This window comes from Ambystoma mexicanum, chromosome 7p (genome assembly GCF_040938575.1).
Source record: "Ambystoma mexicanum isolate Mex_15411 chromosome 7p, UKY_AmexF1_1, whole genome shotgun sequence".
Taxonomy (NCBI): Eukaryota; Metazoa; Chordata; class Amphibia; order Caudata; family Ambystomatidae; genus Ambystoma; species Ambystoma mexicanum.
Window position 1 is genome coordinate 385,200,854 of NC_090939.1, and position 23,578 is coordinate 385,224,431.

Sequence of the window (23,578 nt, forward strand, 5' to 3'; positions counted from 1 at the left end):
CATATTATACTAGCCCCCCTACCGGAGCAATTACCGCCAGGATTTGTGGGTAGAACTCTGGAGAGTCTATATTGGGGCCGTAGGTATTCATTAGAATCACTTCTTGTTCATGTACTGATCCCCAAATTATCCTGTATCTGCATTCTTCATCCGCTTTTGTTCTTGAAATCCTAAAACCAATGCGTTGATGTATCATTGTCAGGACACCTCTGGCATGTGATGAGTAGTCTGTAGCAATACGTGCTTGGCCCCAATTTCGAGCAAATGAATCTGTCACTTTTCTGACAGCGTGTGTTTCTTGAAAGAGAAGGATGTCGATCTTATGTCTATTAGCGTAGGCTAACATTTTCCTGGCTTTTATGGTGTCTGCCAATCCTCTAATGTTCCAGGTTAAGAGTCTAAGTCCCTGTATTATCCAGGGTTTGACCATTCGTGTTTTGTATCATCGTATTTCTTGGTGTTATGAGTTCGACCGGAACTCTCGTGAGTTGCGAATACGTCTGTTTTTTTAAATAAACTGTTATTTCCCCAACTTCCCCAATTCCAACGTGATGCTCATCATTCCCCCTGCCCCCCAATTTCCCTTTCCCCTTTAGGCAACCATCCTCAGACATCCCACCCACCCCACCGTCACCATCCCCCGCAACTGGACAGTGTAGCCCCCCCACCCATTTAACTGCAACTTCTGCAACCGTGTGTAGCTTTGTATGGTCGTTTCCATGTAGTTTGAACCAATCCGCTCTCTGGAGCTGCTGTGCTAGCTTCTATTGGGTCGGGGTGTTTGCATGTTGTAGTCATCTATCTGTCTCACCAATGTTGTTCATGTATTGGGGCGGGTCAGTGGGTCCCTACTATTTGGGGGTAATGAGATGTTCCGCTCTATGTACCCCATGGCTTCCTTGGGCATCTCGAAGACGTGTGCTCTTCCGGAGTGTTGTAGACGGAGCTTTGCTGGAAACAGCATTGCGTAAGGTACAGACCTTGCTCTGAGTGCTTTTTTAACCTGATCGAATGTGGGACGGGCTGCCTGTACCCCGCTGGAGAAGTCTGGGTATATATGGATCCATGTTGACTCATATGATAGCGTACCTTTTTCTCTGGAGAGGCAGAGGATCAGGTCTCTGTCCCGATCGTTGAGTCGGCATGCAATGATTGTTTGCGGCAGTGCCCCAGGTTTGGGAAGAGTGGGCCCTTTCAATGAGGAATCGTTGGGAGAACTGAGCTTCCGGAAGCATTATACGTATCGCCTTCTCCAAGAATACCTCCATCGGTAGAGCCCAACACTCTAATGTTTTTGCGGCGTGACCATGACTCTAAATCATCACACATGGATTGAACCAGTTTCAGGCTCTTCTTAATATCTTCAATGTCCTTGCCTTGTATGGTAGATGTGTCTTCCAGTACCCCTATTCTGGTCTCCACTTCACTGACCCCTGTGTTCACTTTTTGTACATCTGCCCTGATTGAGGATATGTTGCTGCCGATGTCATCCAGCCTGCTGGTTACTGCTCCAAATGCCGCCAGTAATGCTGTCATGTAGGGGTCCATTTTGCCCCCCACTGGTGTTGGGGTACTCGAGGGATCTTTCTGAGGGGTCTCTGTACCCTCTTCTGCCATGTTTGGATTGGAAAAAGCTTCCATGGGGCCTTTTTTTCCCTTTATTGCCCCTAGTCATGTCCCGGGTCGACAGTGTTACTTGTTCACGTTTGTACTTGCTTACTCCGACCAAATGTGAGGCCACCACTCCTGTACACTCTGGGTATCCTGTACGGGGTAAACTTCTGTGGGGTGTGGATAGCTGGTTTTTGGTAGGTTAGATACCCCTTTTAGTTCGCTTGGTTGTTCAGCACGGCAATCGCCAGCCTCCTGTAGCTTAGATATGGGGCTTCACTGTTGTTTAAACTTTTGGAAGGGAGGGTTGTGCGTGTGTGGGATGAACACCTGGCGTTGTTTGTACTTATCAAGTATTATGCTCTCTTAGATACACACTGTCATGCCCTGGGTACTTGATATGGCCCCTTGGTCGCGGGATAAATCTGCAGGTCTAGACGTGGCCGGCGTTCTCTACAAGTATGGTGCGTTTGCATGTATTCAGACTAAAGTTCGGGTATTTGTTTCCAGCAATTCGAGTAATGCCCGGGTGAGGAAGTCTCTTAGGGTATTGGCGGCTTTCAGAAGCTCGACGTTCGGGTTCTCCCACAGCTATTAAGAGCGAGTCTCTCTGATGGGGACTTGCTCTGTCAGTTCAGGGTTTGCCTTACCCCTTTCCCCGTCTCCCTCCGCTGAGTATTGCACCGAGCCTGCCTGGGTCCCCACAGTTCCCTCCATGTTGGCGTGGAGTCTCGGGTTCGTGTTTTCTCGGCCTCAGCCCCTTCAGGGACCACATATCATTATTGTATCAGAGCATCCACATACCTCTGTCCAGCGGGTGTCCACGTCTTGTTTCAGCGTGATGTCACCCTCAACCCGGCCAGTGCCCACCGCTCGCTCTCAGCGCACATGGCGATCGGCAGCGGACGGTGACCCACGCCTCACTGCAGGAATATGTAGGCGGTCTTCGGGCTACAGCTCCGTTTGAGGTTGGGCAGGTCTTGGGCGCCTCCCGCTTCACTCAACACCTCCTTGCAAGGAGCCAGATTAATCACACCGCCACACACATTGTTATGTCTCCCAGGGTTACCATGCGACATGGGGCTGCATCGCCGGAGGTTGTAGATTGTGTTCAGGGTCTTTTTTGTAGAATCCGATCCGCGTCACGGCTGAGGGGCAGGGCAGGATGCTGATGCTTCCCGCTCCCCCGCAACGCGGCTCGCGTTTTGTTTTCGGCAGCCGTTTATGGGTATACAGTTCACAGGACTGCTGGTGGATGGCTCCTCCGATGCCCCTGATCTTCAGTTGCCCGAATCTGGTCTGGTGCTATACCAGATATTCCCCAATCCACAGGATATTTACTTAAGGATTTGTGTAGTAGCGCAGGTGTCCAGCAGCGACCCCCCCCCCCCAAAAAAACGAAATGTCTTCTACACCAGGTAAAAAGCGGGACACATGGGGAATTTCCTCACAAACCTATTGTTCCCTCTCATCCTTCCCATTTACTTAAATGTCAGGATGGAGTAAGGCCTAACTTGCTCAATGCTGAGGTGGCATGTCCCTACCTAAAGAAAACTAGGGCTAGTCTGTGTCAGTAAATTCCAATCAAAAGTCTGTCTGTGTCCAAAACCTATACTTGCCCTCACAACTAACTATACACAATGTGTAGGGATGTTAGCACCAAAAGAAATAGTGTTAAAAAATAATGTTCTGAGCTTCCTCCAGCTCTTGGCTCATACTCAGTTTCCCAAGTTCAAAACAGTTCCAAAAGGCCTCTGGGCTCCCTTCCCCAAGAGTTCAACACAGTTCACCAAGTCTCTGGGTTGCCTTATTCAGCTCTTCGAGCTTCCACAACCAAAATCAGTTTCAATCGTCTAGCTTTCAAAACAGTACCAGTTCAAATCCTTGGTCATCCATGATTTTCAATAGTGCACACAGATTGCTCTCTTTCTACATTTACCATTTACTTCTATAACTGTTACAAAATCTAAGCTTCTTTACCTTTGCTTTTCTTGGCTTTTTTCTAAGTAGGGGTCACTCGGTCTAGGGGAAGCTGTCAGACCACACGGTCCGCCCATTACAGGTCATGCAACCTATAGCCATATGCACTTTGTTATGTTTCTGGTTTCTTTAGGTATTTACCAGCACAGTTTTTCTCTCTTACCCTGTAGTTCCTTGGGCTCCTGTATATTGGGCCAATACTCATTTCACATTCTTCTTGACAATTTTTCGGCTTTGCCACAACTTGTGCCTCATACAATTAACTGTAGTATTCACCCCTTTTCACCACTTTGCTTTCACTTTATTTGTAAATGTTCATTGCTTGCTTTTGTCTTGTGCTGTATCAAATATGCTCATCATGTCTTTCAACTAGTTCAGTATTCAATAATGCTTGTTGCAACTTTCAAAAGTATTTCTAATACCTTGCAGTTTGTTTGATATTCAAAAACACTTTGTTTGGCCTCTCATAGCACTTGTAATACTTTTCAGTTCGTTTGGCATTCAGGCATGCATGTTTCCAGCCCCCGAAACAGCACTGGTATGAATATTCCCTTATTTGCACTCACCATTATGCGGCCGTTCCTTTGGGCTATTCGGTTCCACTTCCCAGCTTCTGTTCGCTCCTCCTTTTCCTCGCAGGAGCCCCAGAGAGCAGCACTTGCCGTCCTCTGCAGCGCGTAGGTCTGCTCTCCCCCAGCGGGTGCTACTGTGAGCACCTCTTGCTCTCTCTGAGACCTGTGGCGATTGGGAGGCTTCAGTGCCCCACACCCCTTGCTGTGGACGCCGGGCAGGTAGAGCAGCCAGATTCTTGACCCTCTCACAGCCAACCTTGGTCCCAGGGTCTCTCTTGCACTCCTGCTCAGCACAGCTTCCCTCACTCGGTTCCTCTCCAGCCCGCTCCGCTTCTACAAGCTGAGTCTTTCTCTTCAAGCTGTCCCTCTCCCTCTGCTGGGCGGTCACCATTCCTATACACCTGGGACTTGCCAAATGACTGCAGGTGCAAGTCCTTCTCTCTAATTGCCTGGCCGTGGGAAAACCTATTAGCTGGACATACTTGGCTATTACCACTGAACTCCTCCAAAGCCCTCAGTACTAAAATGGTGTGAATGAATGGAAGGGTGCATAACTCCTGTTTCTTCTTCGTTTTGGTACTGGACTGATATTTATCTGTATTAACAACAGGGAGCTGATGTGTGTTTATCCCACCCAAATGAGCATGTGTCCTCCTAGTTGATCTCTTCCTCGTCCCAATATAACAATGCATTTCTGAGGACCACTTAGAAAGGAAGAAAAGGGGAAAGGTTGACAGTAACCTATAAAGGCTGTTGTGACAGAAGGTTAATTTTAAAAGTGTAAGTGGGAATACCATGTATCACCCGAGGACGTCCTCTCCCCACTCCCCAACTTCTCTCCATCCAGGTGATCCTCCCTCGCGTATTCACCCCTAGACAAATAAGATGGCAGAAACTTCCATTACAAGCAACAGTGTTAAATGATGAACAGCAGGAGATTTATTTAGCCTTGAACCAACTGCCCTTGCAGGCATACCTATCTGTATTGGATTCCAACGTTGTATTTCATATGTTCAGTCTTTGTGTGGCTCCTATCAAACCCATTGCAACTTAATGTTAATGATGATAATGACACTTCTTCGTGATGATTTACACTTTTAAGGATATCAGTGTGATAAATAGAAAATATATTCACAGTAGAAATCTTGTTCGTGTTTTACCTTAATTCCATGTAATATTTCATTTAGCAGTTTTATACGTTGGTCTTTGCTCTTCAGGTGGCGCTTCTGTTTATAGAAAAAGAAAATAATGAAAGGTCAATTAAAAAAAAAGAAGTGAAAGAAGAAATTGGTGCAAAGCACTGATGCCTTTACAGAAACTGTTTAATGAATTCAATAAACATGAGTGGCATGGAGGAAACACACCAACATTCAGTACACAGAAAGCATAATCTCATATTTTGTGATTACATTTTCTTTTTTTGTAATGTTGTGTTAAGAACAAAGACATACGACAAAGTAAGCATGAAGGCAGAGGGCATAGCCAAAGAAAGCGTGTAGAATTAGTGATTTCAATCGTAACACGTCTCTAAAGCCTATATTTAATACTCATTAGTGTGAGGGGGCAGACACAAAAGGGGGAGGTTGGGAAGGGGGTGCTATAACGGAGACAAGTCCACTTTGCCATACTTTGGTCAGCATTAGCCTCTCAATGGTCCACCACAACCCAAATAGCAGTACAAATCATTAACGGGGCCCTAGATGTGCTCATACATCTGGACTTACATCTTTCATATACCATACTTTTTCCATTTTAGGCCGCAGCATCATCGCCTCCAATCAAAGCTCAGCCACACGTAGGAAATCACACTTCCAATTTTTCAGGACTTCTATCTTGGCGACTACCACAAGTCTCACAAACCAGAGCCAAGGACCTCTCTTTGATTCACCCAGTCTTACATGTGAGTGCAGTAGGATCAGCCCTGGTTCTAGGGGTAAGTCGCTCAAGTGCCCAGCATATGGTAAAGGGATCCCTCAGCTAAGTTGAAGTGCAAGGACAGTGTGTCATCCCTCAGGCTCAGATTGTGAATTTGCACAGAGCATCAGTAGCCACTGCACACTACGCTTTGCTGAGTATATCTTAAGCAGAGGTATAACCCAGCTCTAACAGTCAAGTTGCAGATCAACATTCATTGGGCTCCTTGTAATTTCCACTTTAAGTTCTTCTGACCAATTGTTTCTTTTAGGCTCCCATATGGTTTGTTCCTTGTTTCTCCCAACTACAGTCAGCAACGTAGATGACAATAAGGGTGTAGGTTTCAGAAGTCTGAGGATTGTAGGGTAGTCCCTCAGCTCTGTCTTCCAGTGTACCATAGAGTTGCTCATATCTTCCTGACTCCCTTTTGAGGGGCTTATATTTAAGCAATATGACCTGAGCGGCAGGGGCATTACCGACTCAGGTAATGCCCCGGTGCCCATAGTTATAGGCCTGAGCGAAGCGAGGGCCTTAACGAAGGCCCCGGGGCATTACCTGTGGTCCCAGCACGTCCGCTCCTGAAAAAAAAAAGAAAAAAAAAAGAAGCAGAAGGTAAGTGGGGTTGGGAGGGCGGAAGGGAGGACGATGGAAGCCTCCAGCCTTGTGGAGGCGCAGAGCGGAGATGGCACGCTCCGAGTCTCCACACTGCTGGAACCTGCTATCGTGCCCCAGCGGGACGCAGGAGCAAAAATTTAAGTGGGGTAGGGAGGAGGGAGGGGAAAAAAAAAAGAAAAAGCTTACGGAGTCCCGGCGGGGGTGAAGGCAGCCTCTCAGCCGTGGGGAGGCTCGGAGCAGGGATGGCCCTGCTTCGAGCCTCCTCATTGGCTGAGCGGCTGCCACGCCCCCGCCGAGGACAAGACGGCTGGAATCCCGGTCGAGAATCGAAGGATTCTCGGCCGGGTAAGGACCCGGCGAGAGCCAATCAGAATGCTTGTTGCATTCTGCTGGTCTCTCGCTGGGTACTAATTAAAATTACGGTATTCAAAGTCTACCAAACCATGGCATTGCCATAAATGACCAATACACTTCTTAACCTAGATACAGCAATGACATTTCTAAGTTATCTGCATCCAAGAAGTGATTTCCCAAGGGGATGCCCCTGCACGTAGATATACATTCTCGTGTGGGTCAATCACAGTGTCCTTCAACTCTTTAACTGTGGTAGGTAATCTTGGTTGGTTGGTAAGCAGCCCCAGGATTCTGTCCATAGACTGCAATATCTACAGTGAATTAATTGTAGAGGGCTGTTTCTCTAGGGGTAACCAGCTTAGGGCGTCAACCCACTCCTAATATAGCCATTTCCTAGAATCTATCAGAATAAAAGCTTAAAGTTATGTGAGGAGCCAGGAATGAGACGCAGACACAGAGGACTCAATGATTGGTATAAACTTTTATTAAACAATAAAGGGGTTGGAAAATGCCTAACTATCCCTAATCTAAGAGGTAGTTCCCTACCTCAACCAAAACGAAGGGTCTGAAGTGTCGAGGTGTCTAAAGCAAAAATGTCCTCTGTCCGAAATCCTATACTAGCCCTTGCATTCTAAAACTAGCTCTAAGGTGTTTCTTTGCCTTAAAAAGTGCACAAATGATCTAGGTCAACAAAAAGGGATAACTCCAACAAAAGTTCCAAATGGATAAGGTTCACAGTCCCAAAGGGAATTACTCCCTTCCCTAGGATTCTCTCCACCAAAACAAAAGTTCAAAGAATAACCAAGTTATTGATAGCCCATGAGGATCACTCCTTCCTCATGTGTTGCAATTGACTCCCAGGGAAATGAGTCACTTCCCCAGGCCTTTTTCGACATTTACCACAATTCAAATCAAATCACTTCCTTATGATTCTCTTTTTAAGATAACTTGAGTGCGGGTCCCAGACTCGCAAAACACCTGGTATAATCCCCTGCCAGGTTCTCTCATACAGTGCCTTTACACAATGAGAGTGTGAACCCCATATCTGCAAAACTGGCGTACTCCCCTGCCAGGGTCTATTGTACAGTTCCTTTACACAATTTGGGTGAGAATCCCAGATCCGCCAAACACCTGGTATACCCCCCTGCCAGGTTCTCTTGTACAGTTCCTTTACACATTTGGGTGAGAATCCCAGATCTGCAATTCACCTGGTATACTCTCCTGCCAGGACCTTTTGTTCCAATCTCTCTTTCTCATTCAGTACAAGGAGGCATGGGTCGTCCCCAAGTTACTTTATGGCAAAGAACTGTGACAATGAAGATGACACTGATTCCAATGAGGATTACTCTCTTCCCCACTAACCAATTCACTATTCCAGGGTCTCTTTGCCTCAGTGTCTGAAGTCCCTTCTCCCCTCTGAGTTTGTCTACATAATATGCGTTCTCTCATTCCAATCACACACATTCTGGTACTCACCTCGGTATCCGCTGGACTCGAGCGGCTTTCCCTAGGCAGCGGCATGGAGCGTTCTCGCTCCTCACACCGGAACAAAACCCGTCCTGGCTTCCAGTTCCAGGCGCAACTTCCTTCTTCTGGCGTTTCCACGCTCAACCAGCACTGCTTCACTACGTGGTCGGTCTGGAGCTCGCCTCTGCACCTCTCTTCTCGCTGGTAGGGTCTGTGGCCACGGCTCTCTGTCCCGCCTGCTTCCTGGTCTGCACGACAGGCCAGGACTGTTTAGGTCGGCTTCCTCTCTCACTGCTTTCACTTACATGCCTTTTCGGGTTCGATCCTGGACTGCTACACCGTCTACCCTAAACTGCAACCTGCATCTCACGTCAGTGTCCAAGCCAATGCTTGGAAAAGGAAGGTCTCCCCATTTTCTCGCAGCACTGATTTAAACTCCCACCTCCAGGCTGACAAAGGCCTTGGACCAATCACATTCTTCACAATACCTAAATTCGCATTACGGTTTGCACTCTTTCTCATGGCAGTCCTCTTCCTCATCTCAGTACATGTTGTTTTACTAAGGGAAACGTTTTTGTGAGTTCTGTCAACAACTTTTGCAGGATGTTGAAGGGGGTTGTCAAGATATGCCATCAAGGAATGGGGAATGGAGGGTATATCCCTAAAAGGAAAGGGGGGTTGCCATGTCTCATCTGGTGATGCCTGTATCTCTCTGATGGTCACTGCCCCTCATGTGATCCTCCTCTGCATATCCACCACCAGGGTCATGATCAAATAGCGAATGCTGTTCTCTGGCCACATGAGGAGAGGCTTCTTCCGGGAAAGGAGTGATGACATCATCAGGTTCATCACAATTATCTATGCAGGTTGGATAACCAAATCCACCCTCTTTGGCTTATGTACAGAGTATCCAGTCTGGAGGTCTTTGACTGTTTAGACCCTCCACAAAAAGTTTCTCAATACCTGTTTGATTTTATATTCATCCTTTCTCGAAAAAAGGCAAGAGAAATGGCTACATGACATACAAAATCCTAGGGAGGAGACACATCTTGATAGCATTAATGTTTACCCATAATGTCAGTTTGGCCCTCTTCCATCTAGCAATATCACCCTTAATCTTCTCAGTCACCTCCATTAGATTCATAGAAGGTAATTTCAGAATGTCATGCCCCACTTTCTCCCCCATACTGAACAGGTTATCATGTGGAACGCTGACTTCGACAGGTTGCTTCTAACCCAAGCACCATTTATCTTAAATAAGCTTCTACGGCACAAAGTTTTCAGGGTAAAGAGCAGGACTATTTTAGATGATTGTCAGTGACTCAGACAAAGTGATTTCTCACTTACCCAGCATAGATGTGATAGTGCGCAAAAATATAAGAAACTGATGGAAATTATCAATATTTTTTGTTGGGAATTTAAGAACTTTGCACATACTACATGAGTATTAGATATGCATAGATGAGCTTACCATTGTATAGCCTTGAGGAGGACCCAGAAAGGGTTGAAACACATGTCGGCTAGGGCAAAGCCTTAATTTATATCATGTACGTATATTAATAAATCCTTATATAATGCAGCTTGCACAAGCGCAGTTTTCTGGTGTTCTATTTGGGATCTTGGCCTAAATAGCCGACTTCAATCAATTGGCAGCAGAGGCCATATGGCCTGAGAACAAGAAGGATGCCATATTTTATAAAGGCCTTTCAGAAGAGTTGAAGGATTCCCTGGCTGTGGTGCCTTTGATTCTCGTTGCTTTTCCCGATTCGGTTGATTTAACTCTACAGTTGGACTCCCTAAGGGCAGAAAGACAGGGGGGGAACGTTTGACTATGGACACACGTTTTGCCCATGCCACTGAGGGCAAATAGCAATGGCTCATGGGCCCTTAACCCAGGAAGAGCAATAAATACAGCAAACCTCTAACCTTTGTCTCTATTGTGGTTCAGCCTGCCATTATATATGGTCATGTCCCAAGAGACCTCTTAAGAAGTCGGGAAATGCCCCACTCGTCCATTGATGAGGCTCAGTGGACAAGTATGCCTTGTAAGGGCCCTTCCTTGCCACAGTATACCCAATTGCCTGTGGAATTTCACAACCAAAAATTACGAACCATTGCAGCCATAGCCATGATAGACACAGGGGCTACAGGTAGTTATATGGACTTCAATATTGCCAATAGGTTGGTGCTAAAAGGAATACCTAAACCATGGGACTCATTACAGGTCAGGCGGTCCGGAAATAACAGTGGAGGTAAACCTGCCGCCACTGTTAATTCCGGACCGCCCGATCCCGACTCCTGCAGGCGGGAGGTGATGTTCCCGCGAGGTCTGACCTGGCGGGTTTAACACCGCCCGCCTGCAGGCGGATGTGGAAACACCAGCATCATCAAGAGATGGTGCCCGTGATTCCACTTCCCCATTCCCATTGAGTGCTATGGGACTTGGTGGGAATGGGGATTTACCGAATTCCGCCTTCGGAATTCCCGGGACACCAGGGTCGTAATGCCCTGGTATTTCCGGGAGTCACGGAGGCGGAATGGTAATACAAGTCCGGCGGTAACCGAGGCGGTTTTACCGCCTCGGTTACCGCCGGACTTGTAATGAGGCCCCATGTCCCGAACCTGTTCATGCGGTAGATCGATCAATGTTATCCTCTGGTCCAGTCACGGAACAAACTGAGGAAGTAACCATGACAACCATCCAGGGACACCAGAAGCCAATCTGGTTTGATCTTATTTCTGCCCCTCGCTTTGGTGTTATAGTTGGGGCCCAGTGGCTTCAAAAGCATAATCCTTCGGTGGACAAATCTGTCTGTTTTTCTTCTGGCTTCTGCCTGTTGCATTATTTTCAAGACCTTATGGGACACATTATTCCATGTAAAGCCCTGCGTACTGGCTTACATACAATAGGGGCAGTGGCCCAAGTCGAGGCTAAAGAACTACCTGTGGAATATCAATTTTATGGGAATATAAAGATGATGCCTTGAGGAAAGGCTTTATACTTCCTTCCTCCTCGCCTGCAGCATCCCCATTATTTTTTGTGCCAAAATGAGAAGCGGGCCTAATTCTCTGTATCGATTACAGAGGCCTCAAGGCTGTCACTATAAAAGATAGATACCCTCTTCCCCTTATCCCATTGCTCAACTGCAGAAAGAAGTAGTTTACACCAAATTGGATTTGAGGGGAGCCTACAACCTGGTCAGAAAGAGAGAGGGGGATGAGTGGAAGACAGCGTTTAAGACCAGACGAGGTTAATTTGAGTATACTGTAATGCCGTTTGGGTTATGCAATGTTCCCGCAATTTTCCAATGATTCACGAATGACGTGTTTCATGACACGATGGATCAATACCTTGTCGTAGACCTAGATGACATATTGATATTTTAAGAATCAATGGAACATCACAACCAACACACCCACGAGTCTCTCTTTGCCAAGACTGAGAAATGCTCTTAACACCACAGAGGTGGAGTTTCTTGTGGTTCATTTTAACCCCTCAAGTGCTTCAGATGAGCGGGACTAAGGTCGCTCCTTTTCGAAAGGTTGCCTCCACCTACTTCTTCAAAACGTTGCAGTCATTTCTTGGCTTTGCTAACTTTTATAGGCATTTCATCGCCTCCTTTTTGGCATTATCGGCCCCATTGGTTCATCTTACCAGACCCTCGGTTCCGTATGTATGGAAGCAAACAACCCCAGGATGCCTTTGAAGCCTTTAAAGTGGCTTTTACGACTGCCCCAGTTCTACAACATCCTGATTCTCAGGATCCGTTTTTTGTAGAGGCTGACGCCCGAGCCATAGCCAAAGAGGTTGTTTTGTCTGAGGTGTGTACTTTGACAAAGCATTTGCACCCAGTCGCGTTTTTCTGGCAGAGCAGACTTTTTCCATCACAGAGAAAGAGATTTCAGCTATAAAAGAAGCGTTCAAGGAGTGGCGACACTATCTGATGGGTGCTAGACACTAGGTGACCATTTACACAGATCACTGCAACCTCCAGGCTCCTGCAACCATGATATGCACCAGTGCTAGACAAGCATGCTGGCATTTTTCCTTTACACAGTTCGATTTTACAGTCTTCCACCATCCCGGGTGAAGCACAGTAAGACTGATGCTCTTTCCAGACAAGTGGAAACAAGCCCAGAATGATCCAGCGATACAGTGTTGCAGGCCCTTCATGTTATTTGTGCATGCACCTGTCCCCTAGTTTCACAGAATATATATATGTGCATGGACATAAAACCATGTGGAGGATGTGAAAGTCCTGAATGCAGGGGTGAACGGGTTGTCTTACATTCAGGGGTATCTATTCATGTCCACCGAAGAAGCACGACAACAAGCCCTGAAATATGTCATGACATGAAGATTACAGCCCATCCACAGCAGCAAAAGACTATCAAACTCTTACTTTTCTGGTGGACTTCTCTTTGAAAGGATGAAAGCAACTACATACAGAACGGTCTATTTGTGTGCAATTAAAATCTTACCCAGGAAAACCTGTGGGGTTACTGCAACCTATGCAGATAACAAACCCTGGTGTCATGTCACTATGGACTTTATTGTACAATTGCACAGAGTGGACGGAATGGACTTGGGCAGTGGTGGACGTATTCACCAAGTTGGCTCACTTCATCCTGTGTTGTGGAGTCCCTCGGCTCCGGCATTGGCACATTTGCTCCGGGGATCCCAGTTTACTTCCTGCTTTGGGCAGGCACTGATGGCGCTACTTGGGATAGATTCCCAGTTCCCCTCGGCATATCAGCCACAAACAGAAGGGCAGACCGAACGAACCAATGGTACCCTTGAGCAGTACCTTAGATGTCTTTGTCTGAAGTATCAGGATTCCTGGGTGTTCCTTATGCAAGCAATGGAATTTGCTTATAATAATTCCTATCATGTTTCTACAGGGTCTTCACCTTTCTATGCCCTGTATGGTTGACTGCCAAGTGCAGTTCCGGTAGACACCTCTATCCCGGTTCCCGTCCCAGCCATGGAGGATAGCCTGCAACATATAAAGGACACTCATGCAACGGTCAGTCTACATCTAGAGGCAGACAGCAGGCAGATAAACACTGGGCTGAGGCATCTGATTACCAATCAGACGACGTAGTGTTGTTGTCCACAAAAAACCTGAACATACCAGACCCATGTAAAGTGCTACGTAGGTCCCTATCATATCCTGCGCTTAACCAATCCGCTGACTGATGTTCTGATCTTACAGACCAAATGGAAGATCCACCAGGTTTTCCACTCGGCCTTACTGAAACCATGTCTCCCAGACAGCAGTCTGCCTTATCGGCCTCTGCCGGTTAAGGTGCAGGGTGAAGACAAATTCAAAGTCAAAGCTCTTTTGGATACTTGTATCCAGAGGGGCAAGAGGTTTTACTTGGTGGATTGGAAAGGTTACAGTGCTGAGCATTGCACCTGCGACCCCGCAGTAAACATCAATGCACCCCGTCTAATTCACCTTTTTCGTGTTCATTGCCACGTGACCTGGGGGAGCTATAGCCCTGCAGAGGGGTACTGTCAGGCTCGGTCCATCCCTTGGCCATTGGCGCAACATAAACGCTAGAGGCGTTCAGTATCCTGGTGGTTACCATGACGCCTGGGTGCCAGAGTTCACCGCAGACTACACCCCCCCCAGCAGTCCGTGTGGCTCGTCACAAACTATGGTGTGATGTAACACTTAACCCGGAAGCGTGGTGACCCATTTAGGAACCTGCTACGGAGAGATCAGTGCTTCTCAACAATACCTGTGAGTAGCCCTTGTGTTTTCTTCGTTCCCTCTTGCTTTCGTGTTCCTTGCTCTTGGCTTCTGTTACCTGGCCCTTCTGGTAATTCCTTATCTGCTTTGGCATCTTCTGGATATTCCGGCTCGATCTCTGGTCTGCCCCTGGATTCGTATTTGGATTTCCCTTGCTGGCTCTGTTGTCTTCGGTACACTTAGAGGCTGGATTCTTGTGATTAATTTCTGACTTTGGATTCCTGTTTCCTTTAATCTCTTTAGATCTTAGTGATGGGCCCTTAACCTGGATCTATTGTGGTGGCTTTGGATGTTTCATGGAACTACCATCTTTTGGATTCTGTGGAACTGAACTCACCCTAGCTGCGCCCTCACTTCACTGGGTTAGATTCCCTTCCTCCTCCCCTCCCTAGCTGCGCCTCGTGCCACCTGGGTTAGTCATCTGTCCCCCACCCCCTTTTCTCACTTGCTTTCCTTATTTTTCTATCTTTTGGTTGGCCCTTCCTGTCAGCTCCAAGACCTTGTTCCCCATAATGGCAGGTGGGTCAAGAACGATTTCTGTGTGTTAATGTCATTTGTGTTATAGTGGCTCTGGTTCCCAGTCTAATATATGTTTACACTTTCTTTCTCTACAGCCAAGAGAGTCTGTTCACTCTACTCCTGATCTTTCACTTGAGCCAGTGGTACTCTGTGTAGTTCTTTCACAAGTACAGAGCTCTCAGGAAAAAGGTTTTCTGTACCACCAGGCCAGACAACCATACTGCACCAACGACCTCATTACAAGTACAGTGGTGCAGAAAAAACAGCAATAAATCAGTGGTAACTGAGTTACCACTGCATTACTGTCACATTACCGCACCACAACACTATAACTTTGGTGGTGAGGTGGAGGACAAACCTCCAGCAAAATGCTGGATGCAATCCCACCGCATTACTGCCAAAGCGGCAGAATTACCACCGGTGGAATTACTGCTGGTAGTAATTCCACCAAAATCTCCATGGAATCCTATGGACTCCATAAATGGAGACTAACACGCCATACCATCACTTGCAATCTGGCTGTAATTCCACCTGACCAAATGGCAGTTACAGTAATTCTGTTTGGCAGTATCCCAGCAGATTTACCACTGGAATACTGCCAAACGTGTAATGCGGCCCCACAACCTTAGAATTTGAGAGGGAAGGTGTCAGAGAGTAAGCCATTAGACAAGACCCGTGCCTTCACTCTAGTGTACAAGGGTTGAAAGGCCTTGATAAACCAATCCCTGAATCTGTACCTACCATAGGCATATTTGAGGTAGGCTTAACCCATCTGATCAAAGGCCTTCTGCACGACTACAGTAATTGTCGCTGCAGGAGCGGGATGTGTTCTGTAGATGCAAATTAAGTCCAGTAACATTATATTATTTTTGTTACCCTGTCTGCCTAGCATAAAGGTAGTATGGCAAATACTTATCAGCTTGCCCAGTACTTAGTTTAGTTATCCCGCATTTGCAAATATTTTAGCATTGTAATTCACTATTGAGATAGGCCTGTAATTCTCACAGCTGTAACAATATTTACCTGGTTTAGGTATCAGGGCGATCCCAACCTAGTTCATGGTTTCACACAACTTTCCAGTTGTTGAACAATGGGTCCATGACGGGGGCCAGGATGTGCTTGTACATTAAACTCTCCTAGAAGGTCATCATGCCCAGGGGTCTTACCCAGTGTCACATTGTCTATTGCCCGGAATACTTATTCTACATTTAATGCACCTTCCAGGTCTTCGGTGTCAGCAAAGAAGCAAACAAATAGTTCTAAGTTAGGGACAGTAAGCTCTTTATAGAGCTCCTTGTAGAGGTATCAGAACACCACATTAATTTGAGGAGGCCCGATATCTACCCGTCATATAGATAACCTCCATATTCCTGTCACCAGTCAGTTTGGACAGTCTTCTTCCGAGAAGCCTCCCACACTTACAGCTTCTCTCCCAATATGCCTGTTGGGTAAAGAAGACTGATCTCTCTGCTTTGGAGGAGAACAGAGACTCTAAATCATCCTGTAGCGCATCAAGCTGCATTTTGTTGTTCATGTCTTTTGTTAGTATGTGGAGTCAGTCAGCAAACTCCTTCTCTGTCCTTGTCTGAGATGAGTAACAAAAATATTCTCCCTTTAGCTTTCAGCGCATCCCAGACCACTTGCTTTGATGCAGAGCCCTGATTATCATCCATAAAATCCTGTTTGCTAATGTGTTTTTCTATTACCAAATCCGCACTAAAAATTACTGGAAAGTCCACCATCAAGTACGCATCAGGCAATTGCCTATGCACATTCTTAAGCTAACGCCCATGTGGCCTGAGATCGCCAGTATATCAATTTCTGCATTTAACACTTTCTTTACAAGGTCTCTCATGACAGAAATATAATCAATTTGTGAGAAAGATTCATGCAGCTGCAAGTAGAACTTGTACCACCTCTCAGTAGAGTGGAGTATTCTATGGACATCATGCAGGGCAAACATATCTAAAAGCCTCGATAGTATGGTTGTACTGTTCACCTGACAATGTTGAGCCCCAGATCTGTTTAGGGATCAACCAAGGGCCTGAGTGAAGTTCTAGCCCATAAATCAGCAGTTCAAGGAGGAAATTGTAACTGAGAGCTTCCAAAATAATTCTCCAGGTGTCATATTTGTTTGTTTGTTTGTTTGTTTATTAATTTGTATAGCGCACCTGACCCAAAGGTATATGGGCGCTTAATCTTCGAGTTACAGGCAAGGTAGGGTACAATTATACAGTGATGAAGCAAAGGTATACAAGACAGGATAGCAATTCGTGCATAGACAGTAATATAGCAATTCGTGCATAGACAGTAATATGCTGGCATGGTGCAAAATACAATCAAGCAGGAGGTATGCATTCAATCATGGTAGGTTAATTGTTGAGTAACCAGGTGATGACCTTAGTTCTGAAAGGTTGGAAGGTGGGTGTAGATTTGATATCCAGTGGAATGGTATTCCAAAGTTGTGAAGCCAGAACTGGGAAGCTGGAACCACCAGCTCTTTTGAGGGAGAATTTGGGCACAGTCAATTGTAGTGTATTAGAGGATCTAGTGGTTCTAGTGTTCTGTCTTAGTGTGAATTTGTTGGTGAGATAGGGCGGGGCAAGGCCGTTGAGTGCTTTATAGGTGAGGCAGATAGTTTTTAGATCTATTTTTTGTTGGATGGATAGCCATTTGCATGCGATTCTGGTAGCCGAAATATGCAAAATATAACACTCAAAAAGGGGTGCCTGGCTTTTCTCTGATCTACCCAGGCATCAATACATATCAAACACAAAATTGATCAGGGTGATTCCGGATAAAAAAATGACACACTAAATTTGTGTTCTATACAAGTAGTTAGTTTTATTATGTGCAATTCATTATCATTAAAAAACATTCATACAAATCAGTAAACAGAACAGTGTTCCACAAGAGTGAAAGTGCAAATAATTACATGTGCATTCAATTTATAGTTCAAGTTGACATTTATTCACATAATACAGCCCCTATTAGTGAACTAGGTCTTTCTAAATCTATCTCCCTTCTTTACTGGGCTGATTATGCTGCACTGCTGTATTATCAGGTTGTCGACAACAGTTTTTCGGCCACATGAGCCGCTGAATGCTGTTTGTTACACCGGCCTTCATCAAGACAGAGGTGTTTATTCCCATCACTATAGTGAGGGGTCCTGTGTTCATATATCGTGCAATTTCATTTAGCCTTGTGCAAGTCTGGCTGGGTGGCAAGGAATCATAGTCTGTGCTTAGCTGTGTTGTATCTTAATATCCCTTTTTCAAGGATGGTTACCCCCTGGGAATTACTTACCAGATTTATATGTTCCTTTTAAATCAAGTTTGGTAAATACAGTTCTAGATGTTTTCTTCACTTCTTTTTTATAGTTGTCTCTTTTGTCATTGCTCGTATAGTGCTGCCTGTTTGGTCATTACACAATCCTTTGTGTGTTATCTGCATAATGATTACCACCATTATGGCATCAGCTTGGCTCTTTGCCGATGTCCAGGATACAGCCCTGCTTTTCCTCTTTCGCTTGCCCCCTGCTTCTTACCTTGCCCTCTCCCCTCCCGATTTTGTCCCTCCCAGCACTTCCTCCTGGCCATGCACCCCATGCAAAACCTATTCACAGATTTCTTTGCCAATGGCCGTGTTTCACTTCCTCATCCTGCACTATCACTTGTAGACACTGCCAACCCCTTTCCATTCATATTTTACACAGCAGCTTATTTTTTCTTTTGTGTCTGCCTTGGATGCACCCTAACTGCACCCCTTTCTGCTCTCATCCCTTCCCCTCTTTTATGCATGGGAGGGACATTACAACCCCAGATTCTTTGCCCTATTTTCCCCACTGTGCCCTCTCGCCCTCAGACATCCAACCACATGCATAGCTCTACAGAATGTGGTAAAAAAACAACAGCTCCTGACCCCCATGTGCATAAACACAAACATGTGCCATGTAACTTTTGCCCACTAAGAGTTTTGACTCTCTAAAAGGACACAATCTAATTTTTCTTATTGAATACAAAGGGGGTGGTAAACAGAGTTCCTGGCTCAAAGGGAGGGGGCACCAATGTTTGTCGGTGATGTTGTTTGACTGTCTATGTACAGCCTAAGATCAGTATTGTCAGCTTTGGGGCAAAAAATAACAAGCCCCTTCTGGAGAGCTGGATTTACAGGTAAAAGCTTTAGCAAAGTTATCATCAATGTATTGTTTGTGCACTTCGTTTTCTTTTTCCTTGAGAGCATATGTTCACCCATAGGGAATATTGGTGCCTGGCTCTAAATCTATTTGGCTATCGTACTTACTGGGAGTTGGCAAGGTCTTAGCCTGATTAACGTCAAACATTCCTTGGTACTTTTACAAGATGACTGCGAAGGGTCAGTGAGGGCTTATCACATTGTTTAAGGGTCTTAGATTTTCTCCTTGTCATGACTATCTAAGGTTACTGGAGTGGCAAGGGATAGAAGGATGGACATTAATTGGCCGTGAACATCACTGTCCAACTATGCCAATTTCACTAGGGATTATGGTTTTGGAGACAGGACATGCTCAATTATTTGGAAATGGGGAGTAGCTTTGATGTTGAAGGAACAGACCATTGTGGGTAACTTAGACTGTTGACTAATGCACCTTAAAGTTACAAGGATCCATCTACAGACAATATTTGTCCTGTCTTTCTTCTGGCTGCCCTAAAAATCGCTAGCTTCTGGACAAAACATTCATCTATATAGTTTCCCATGGCCCTACCAACCAGAAGGGCTGAAAATATGATTCCAATTTTGGGACAAGAGTATCAAGATAACCTCAATGTATATTTGAATACCTTCTGATGGGGTAATGGAACCTACTGATGAGATTAAGACAGGAATGCAGGGGCTCACCAGGAGACATCCTATTTAGGAAAAAGCCATGTCGTTTCCCTAACGACTATTGCCCCTCTTGGTGCAGAATTACCCAGGATGTCCCTTCTCCCCGCAATAGAAACAAAGATTCAACTGGTGTTGGCTTTTCTTTTTCGTCTGGAGTCATAGCACTCATGAGACCTCTTAACTGCAGGTACTCTGGATTCCTCCCATGGATGTATGATTGTGGTCAAGTTGGTGAAAAACCCTTCACATGTGCAACTTTCTTTTTTCACCTTTCCAATCTCCTTAACGCAATCAATTAAGTAATCTCACTGTATCTTTTAATTCGTCTTTAAGGTCACAATAAATTGGCTGATAGGTCTAGTGCCCTGCTCTATTTGAAAGCGTCCATTCCTGATAGACTGATGTGCATATTAGTGATCAAACATTGCATGGAACTCTTTGATGCATTGGTTATAACTGTCTATGATAGTGATAGTGTCTTCCCCGTCCATATATGGAGAGGCTCAGGAAAGAGCTGTGTGTTCTAAGTGCATAAGAACCTTTGCTGTATTCGTTAGGAACATAGCGGCTCTGTTTCAGAAGTGTGCTTTATATTGTGTTATAAACACTCTATAAACGTTGGGGCCCCCCTGCATTGAAAAAGGCAATGATGGTAAGGGAGTGTGAGTGTCTGTATGGGACATGGTATTTGGGGCAGAAACACATCAGGCACAATATAATTCCTCTGACAAACCCTCTAACAAACCCCTACACCTGATCCTCCTCCTCCCCACTCTTGGCAATCTGCTAAATTTCCAGTGGAATTGCAAGGCATCCTCAGGACCAGGAAAAGAGTGCACCAATATCCAGATTTGTCCCCCGCTCTCCACATGTACAAGCGATGGATGAGAGAGAGGTGCAAACCGAGGAAACGGCAATGCCAGTAAACCCCTCAAAATTCTGGTTGTGTTACTGCACAAGACCTGCAGGGAAGACAATATACCAGTTGGGCCAGTTAAGTAGACCAGACCAAACAGAAAGATGGTCTTTTCTGGTTTGTTTTAGCTAATGAAAATCCCCTAGGTTGCAGATCGGGAATAGGAGGAATGCAACAGTACTGTCAGAAGCCTTTGCCCTTCTGAGTTCATAGTAGGATGTCCAAAATATATTGTCCCAAAATCAAAAGATAAAACAAGACGTTCGAGGAGTAGTGGGACTTCCTGCTGATATCCGCCATGTGGAGCATGATCACCAAGATGCAGCCCCCCAGTAAGGTTGTCTGAGCCTAGGTGGTGAAATGTAAGGTTGATGTTTGAGGGAACAAGAGACTGTGGGCTGACCTAACAAAGCTGTACTAAACAGAGACCCTTCTGAAGGCAGCACTGTGAATAATCCCAGGAGGAGACTGCCCAGGAAAGCAGTTCATTTACGTTTTGTTTCTAGAATAGGGATGTGCTTTAAAAGGATAGGTGGACAAACAAGGAGAACTCTTTAGTTATAGTGTAGTTCTAGCCTTGAGGCTAAATAACTCATAAAACATTAAAGCATATGTTTTGAACTTTCTGTTGGCCAACACTTTGAAACTTGATTGTTAGTAGAGGGCATCCCTGGAGGGACAAACATTTGGGCACGAGCCGGGTACGACTGCTTACCTTACTTCTGTGAGTGTGTCATGCAGATAAGATTGGCCCGTCCCAGAAGCCACGCTAAAAGCCCAGGTAACCCAAGGGACAGTTAGTTCCTGGGGGGAAAGCCAACAGGCAAAAATCCCTACACACTGCAGAGTAGAATTCTCTGCACTTTCTCAGCAGCAAGCAGGATTACAATAGCAGAAGAATACTGGAGGAAGCTAGGCGGTAAAAGATTTTGGGATGGGCACGCACGTCACGTAAGGCATGGCACCATCTTGGGATGGCCACAGGACGGCTGCTGCGCCACCGTAACCATGACACAAAGACTCCTGAGAATATTTTTTATTTCAAACGCTCTGATCACCCTGAGGTGCAGGAAGCACTCAGAGAAGTGTACACTTCTGGGAGCCCTGATAGCCACACACAACATCCACATCCATCAATACGGGCTTAAAACCTGCCTCGTGCTGATCCAGTCTTGGATATCCAGTGCATACTTGAAGCTCAACCGCGGCAAGACCGGATTCCTACTCCTCACAACAAAGCTGAACACCCAGACATACAGTCCTGGCTATCAACCATGAACTCTGAGGGCTTCATACCCGTGCTCACCTCCTGCATCAAGTCCCTTGGGTTCCACATCGACAAACACCTCTCCTTCAAGACTCATAGCTATGAAAACTCGGACAACTTGGTATCAGCTCTCCCTCCTGCGAAAGGTCAAGCCCTTCCTCCCCAAACAGCTTTAGATCAACAGTTCAAGCACTGATCCCATTCCACCTGGAAGGGGGGGGCTATACACTCCTCAAAGGTCTCCCGTCATCCTCCCTTGCACCACTGAGAGGTGTCCTACAGACGGCTGCACGCCTCATCAAGTATTTACGCAGATACAACCACATCACCCCGGCCCTCATCGACCTTCATTGGCTTCCAATGCACGCACAAATCACCTTCAAGTCTTGCTGCATCATCTCTAAGGCAGTCGCCCTCAAGTAACCCAGCTACCTTGCGGGGGAAGCTCTGCATGTCCGGTGGACAGCGCACCACCAGAAGCCAGGACACGTGCAGACTTGAAATCCGCTGCTGCAAAAAGAACCAGAAAGCAAGCCATCTCTGCCTATGCCCCAAGACTATGGAACCTCCTCCCCGTCAGCATTAGACTCGCCCACCATGCTGCTACAATTCAGAAAAGGAGTCACACCTCCTCAACACCGAGGCCATCACATCCCCCCTCGCACCACCTGACGCCGCCTGCCTTTCTTCTCACTGCCACCCAGTACAGCTGTACCCCTCTGTATCCTACCACCCGCTGTATATCTGTTCTGTTGTTACCACTGAAAAGTGCTCCGTTATGCATCTGTAATGTTGTACACCTCTGTAAAGCGCTCCGTTATGTATCTGTATTGGTGTATTCCTCTGCAAAGCGCTCCGTTGCTTCTCAAAGCTAGGTCCACCCTCAATAAATAAAATAATGATAATAATAATACTTTTATCTTATCTTTAACACTAGGAGAGTTGAGAGCTTGGAGGAACAACAGACCCCTGTGCTATGGTTCAGTCTTAGTGGAAGAATTGGTTGGATCCTGCATCCAGGTACAGGGTTTGCTTGGGACAAGCTCTGCATTCCCAAAGAACGAAGGTACATGAGTAGGTGGGCAAACCTTGTTTGTAACAGCACTGGATTTTGGGTGTGGATTAATTTGGAAGAAAGTCAATACACCTTATGATTGTTGCCAATTTCTGTTTTTATTGTGCACGTGACTGCTAATGGTTATGAACTGCAACTCTGAAATTTAACTGTCACTGAAGATATTTGTGCAAAGAACGACCATCCACAGAGGGTGCAAGAGTGGAGCAGAACTTTCAAAAGACCAGGAACACTGGTATAATAGTGCAACTGATTCTCGGGAAGGGAACCCCGAGGCTTAACCCATTTATTGACGTGAGGAGGGTGCCTCGAGATTCTTTTGGGTTTAAAACTGTGTTTTGGAACTTGGGGAAAGGAAACCCCAAGACTTGAAGAGACTTCTTTGCATCCTAATTCTATATAAGGGGGGGTTTTGAAACTGTACTGGGTCGAATTGTTAATACTTGGGGAAGGGAGCTGCGAGGAAAGCTGCGAGCTGAACCGAGCTCAGAACTTTGTGTTGGACATTGTTTCTGTTGGTTGCTGACATCCCTACACATTGCATAGCTTGGTTGTGAGGGCAAGTATAGTTTTTGCACACACACAGATTCCTATGTTGAACTCTTTGAATCTTAGTTTTATTTACGGTAGGGAAATCCCACCAAGATATGCCTTTTTCCACCC

General features: G+C 45.9%; 1 protein-coding gene across 4 annotated transcripts in view; it reads right to left on the minus strand.

Moving 5' to 3' along the window:
* The window catches only part of LOC138526081 (multidrug resistance-associated protein 1-like), a 1,621,759-nt gene that overhangs the window by 1,233,328 nt on the left and 364,853 nt on the right, over nt 1-23,578 (minus strand). For all 4 annotated transcript variants that reach the window (XM_069636425.1, XM_069636424.1, XM_069636423.1 and 1 more), the window contains exon 7: nt 5,324-5,389. In XM_069636425.1, the coding sequence (XP_069492526.1) occupies nt 5,324-5,389 (66 nt within the window). The remainder of the gene's footprint in view (nt 1-5,323; nt 5,390-23,578) is intronic.